This window comes from Furipterus horrens, unplaced genomic scaffold, assembly GCF_987537825.1.
Source record: "Furipterus horrens unplaced genomic scaffold, mFurHor1.1.pri manual_scaffold_17, whole genome shotgun sequence".
In the NCBI taxonomy this organism is placed as follows: Eukaryota; Metazoa; Chordata; class Mammalia; order Chiroptera; family Furipteridae; genus Furipterus; species Furipterus horrens.
The window spans coordinates 56801676-56805957 of NW_028327187.1; the positions used below are offsets into that span (position 1 = coordinate 56801676).

Consider the following 4282-nt stretch of genomic DNA (forward strand, 5'->3'; position numbering starts at 1 on the left):
TTAAAAATCCTGTTGGTCAGTCCTACATTCTCTTTTCTTTTATATAGAGCTACAGTAAGAAAAATAATTATTGGCAATTGTGAAAATTGCTGTTTAATTATGTGGCAGTTATAATCTTTTGTTATTAGCTATGTCTCAGCCAAATGAGCTTTCTGATCTGTATTGTTATTATTCAGACGGTCAAGGCTCTTTGTTCTAATGAAAAAAATTTTGTAAAATACTAAATTGAGCTGGAGAGTTATTATCTCTCTGCATGACACACTTATTTTTTTCCTAGAACACTTCTTTTTTTGTTTTTTGTTTTTTTTTGAAGGAGGCTAACTATATTATCTAAAATCCAGTTTCTAAAAAATTTACAAGACATACAAATAATCCAGAAGAAAGACAAAGCACAAACAACAGAAAATGTAAGTGTCCAGATATCAGATTTCACATATACTTTTCAATCCCACAGTTTCCATTTGATATTTTTAAAATCATTTTTATCTCCTTATTGATATTCTCTGTTTGAGAGAATCTTGTCATCATGTCTTCCTTTACTTCCTTAATTATGCTTTCCTTTTGTTCTGTGAACAATTTGTATTGGTTGCTTTGAAATTTTTTATATGAATCTGATATCAGTTTTAAAAAGAAAAATTAAATTAAAAAATAGGAAGACAGGCTGTGCGGCTCCAGTCCTGGACCACAGCCGCTGGCTGTAGTGGGCGGCCGAATCTGCGTCTTGCCTCAGCGCCCAGAGGACATGCGGAAGAGAGAATGAGCCAGAGGGATACGCTGGCGCATTTGTTTGCCGGAGGATGTGGTGGTACCGTGGGAGCCATTCCGACATGTCCACTGGAAGTTGTAAAAACACGGCTGCAGTCATCTTCCCTGACGCTGTATGTCTCTGAAGTGCAGCTGAGCACCATGGCTGGAGCCAGTGTCAACTGGGTCGTGTCTCCTGGACCTCTCCATTGCCTAAAGGTGATCTTGGAAAAAGAAGGGCCTCGTTCCTTGTTTAGAGGATTGGGCCCCAATTTAGTTGGAGTAACTCCTTCCAGAGTAATATACTTCACTGCTTATTCAAACTGCAAGGAAAAGTTGAATGATGTATTTGATACTGATTCTACCCAGGTACACATGATTTCATCTGCAATGGCAGGTTTTACCGCAATCACAGCAACCAACCCCATTTGGCTTATAAAGACTTGGTTACAGCTTGATGCAAGAACCTTGGGTCTACCATCAGAAGCAAAAAGTGATCCAGTAGTTGGCAGGATGAGATTTTTCAGGGAAGAAAGGGAACCGTGGAGAAAAGCGAATGGGTGCTTTTGAATGTGTTCATAAAGTATATCAGGCAGATGGACTTAGAGGATTTTATAGGGGCATGTTTGCTTCTTATGCTGACATATCAGAGACCGTTATCCATTTTGTTATTTATGAAAGTATTAAGCAAAAACTACTGGAATATAAGATTGCCTCTACAATGGAAACTGATGAAGAGTCTGTGACAGATGTGTCAGATTTTGTGGGAATGATGCTGGCTGCTGCCACCTCAAAAACTTGTGCCACAATCATAGCATACCCACACGAAGTTGTCAGGACAAGACTACGTGAAGACAGAACAAAATATAGATCTTTTTTTCAGACACTATCTTTGGTTGTTCAAGAAGAAGGTTATGGGTCTCTTTACCGTGGTCTAACAACTCATTTGGTGAGACAGATCCCCAACACAGACATTATGATGGCCACCTATGAATTGGTGGTCTACCTACTCAATGGATAGCAACATCAGGCCGCCATACAATAAAGAGGGAAGACCAAAAGATTACAGTGGACCATGGAGTATCGGAACCAGCATGGTGAACAACAGAAAAATGGTTTGGGAACGTGTAACTATGCCTAAGTGGAAGTGTGGATGTCAGAATTAAAGTAAGCATAGCCACATTACTTGGTCTTTTCAGTAATGTGAATAAAACCTGGGCTGCCTCCAAGAAAAGGCCTTTAGAAGCACTCCTTCCTCAAAATTGCCATTTTCTCTACCAGGTCCGTGGGACACAGCTGCATTTTGTTTATTTGTGGCAGACAGAGTATAGTGTTTATTCCATGAATAATTTTCCATACTTCTAAACAAAGCCATCCTTAGTTATATACTATTTATAAACTATCCAAAGATAGTATTGACAGTCACAAATTTCTAACTTTTGGATTATGTGCAATTCTTATAAAAAAACAAAAAGTGAGATCCTCAGTATTATTTTCACATTTCTTTGAGAGGATCTGGCCCAATACTTTAAAGTTAATGATTTGGCATTAGTAGTCACTGTTTTTGACAACTAATGAAATAGTGTCTAAATATCTTGTACATCTTTCTCTTTAAAATGTTTAGGTTCCCAAAATTAACAGGTGCTTGATTTTTAGCATAAATGTGGACACTTAAATTGCTCATTAATATATCAAACTCAAATGGTAATAGTTTAGGACAAAAATAAACCAGTAAAATATTGATTGGAGATCATTTCAGTAACTTGAGGATATCCTCATATATTTTCTAGCTTTGTGATGAATGAAAAGAATGCAATTGTCTTTTCAGTGATTTATTGGTTTTGAACTTGAATTACGACGCATCATACCTAAGCATCATTTTCTTAAAAGTGGAAAAAATTTACCACTTCTGAGTCTTTCTCAATTTGCTTTCACATTAAGAATTTGAACCTCTGAAGTATATTCAGAAGATCTGTATAGATTGTATTTATTGTGTAGAGAAAATGGCAATTTTCAGTTTTGCCCTTACAAGTTGTTTTTTTTAAGGTGACATAAATACCTGGGGCAGTACAAGCATTATAGAAGAGGGCCCTCTGCTATCTGATTGAGCAGGTAATGATCCTAATTGACATATAGTTTTGTAAATGAACGTACTGCTTTTGCAAAGAAGTTTATTCTATCCTAATTTCTTTAATGGTAAATCATAGATTAAGTTAATTCAGGTTAAGTGTGCTAACAGGATATAGCTTTTATATTTTGTTGTTGAGCTCAATTGCACATTTTAATACTTTAAACGTATTACATATATGGCCCTTATGAAGATGTTGGCTGTAATTCTATTAGGAGACTTTAGCTTATGGCTGTTGCTATACTGATGTAAGAAAAATTCTACAATTAAACTCCAGTCTGGTACTCATTTCAGTATATTAAAAAAAAAAATAGGAAGACAATATTTTGCAATTTTTGTTAACACTAGAAAAAATTTAATGGCAATGGCCCATTTAAAAATAAAAATTGTTTCTTGTCACTGCTTCTGAAAAAAATAGAACACTTCTTTACAGTAATAAAAGATGATTTATGTAACACCCTGGCAGAGATTTTTCTTCACTGGCATTTCCACACTTCAATATTATAATGAATGAGAATTCATGTTTGTAATGATAACCCATAGACATTGTAAGAGGCTAAATTACTTATTAGATTAGCAAAGAAAAAAAACAAGGAATATTATTGTTTGGTCTATTCCATAGTATGGAAAGCAGGTATTTCATGTACAATATATATGAGTATGGTGTGTATGGTAACACAGACCACAATATTCTACTTCACTGGAATGCAGAGTTCATTTTCTTTACTTCTCTCATTTACCTTTATTTCTCCAAAGAATCCTATTCCAATAATAGTAGGTAGTTATTTCTACAAATTTTATCCCATAGTTTACTACTTCTACCAAATATCTGCTAGGTGGTCACAGAATCAATGCTGCAGGTGACAGGGAACTTAACACTTTACAATATAGATGATTACATCTTTGCAAAGATGACACACACTTACTTATATAGAGTAAAATTCTGACTTCCTGTGACATACATTAATTGGTTCTAGGGCCATTCATAACACATTTCAAATGACACACCTTCTAATATTTGAAGATAGTTCTGTCTCTCATAGATATTATTTTCACGACTGGAAATATTCGATGGTTCATCAGTGAAATATGACATGTTCAAATTCCTCATTTTCACAGTAAATAAAAAAATCTTCCCAGTGTCTACCCTGCTTCAGGCACTAATTGGCATGTGGAGATGAAAAAGGTAAATGGGAAACAACAGGAGCATAAGTTGAGGCAGAATCAAAAGCACAAAGAACTCTTTAATCCCAATGAAGGAATCTGAATATATGTATTTTGAAAGTAATAGGTAATAAAAGAAGGATTTTTAAGCAAAGGGGTAGAAACTCAGGTTTGTATTATGGAATAATCAGTCACTCCAGTGATATGAAGGATAAGGTTGTATTGAGAGGGGCATAAGCAGCATAG

At 35.3% G+C, this 4282-nt stretch overlaps 1 protein-coding gene across 1 annotated transcript; it reads left to right on the top strand.

The window, feature by feature from the left end:
* Positions 1-736: 736 nt before the first annotated feature.
* LOC149991050 (solute carrier family 25 member 36-like) lies at positions 737-1822 on the top strand. Its single transcript, XM_090264905.1, has 2 exons — positions 737-1216; positions 1281-1822. The coding sequence occupies exons 1-2, from the start codon at positions 757-759 to the stop codon at positions 1763-1765; spliced, it is 945 nt and encodes a 314-aa protein (XP_090121031.1). The 5' UTR covers positions 737-756; the 3' UTR covers positions 1766-1822.
* Positions 1823-4282: the final 2460 nt, after the last annotated feature.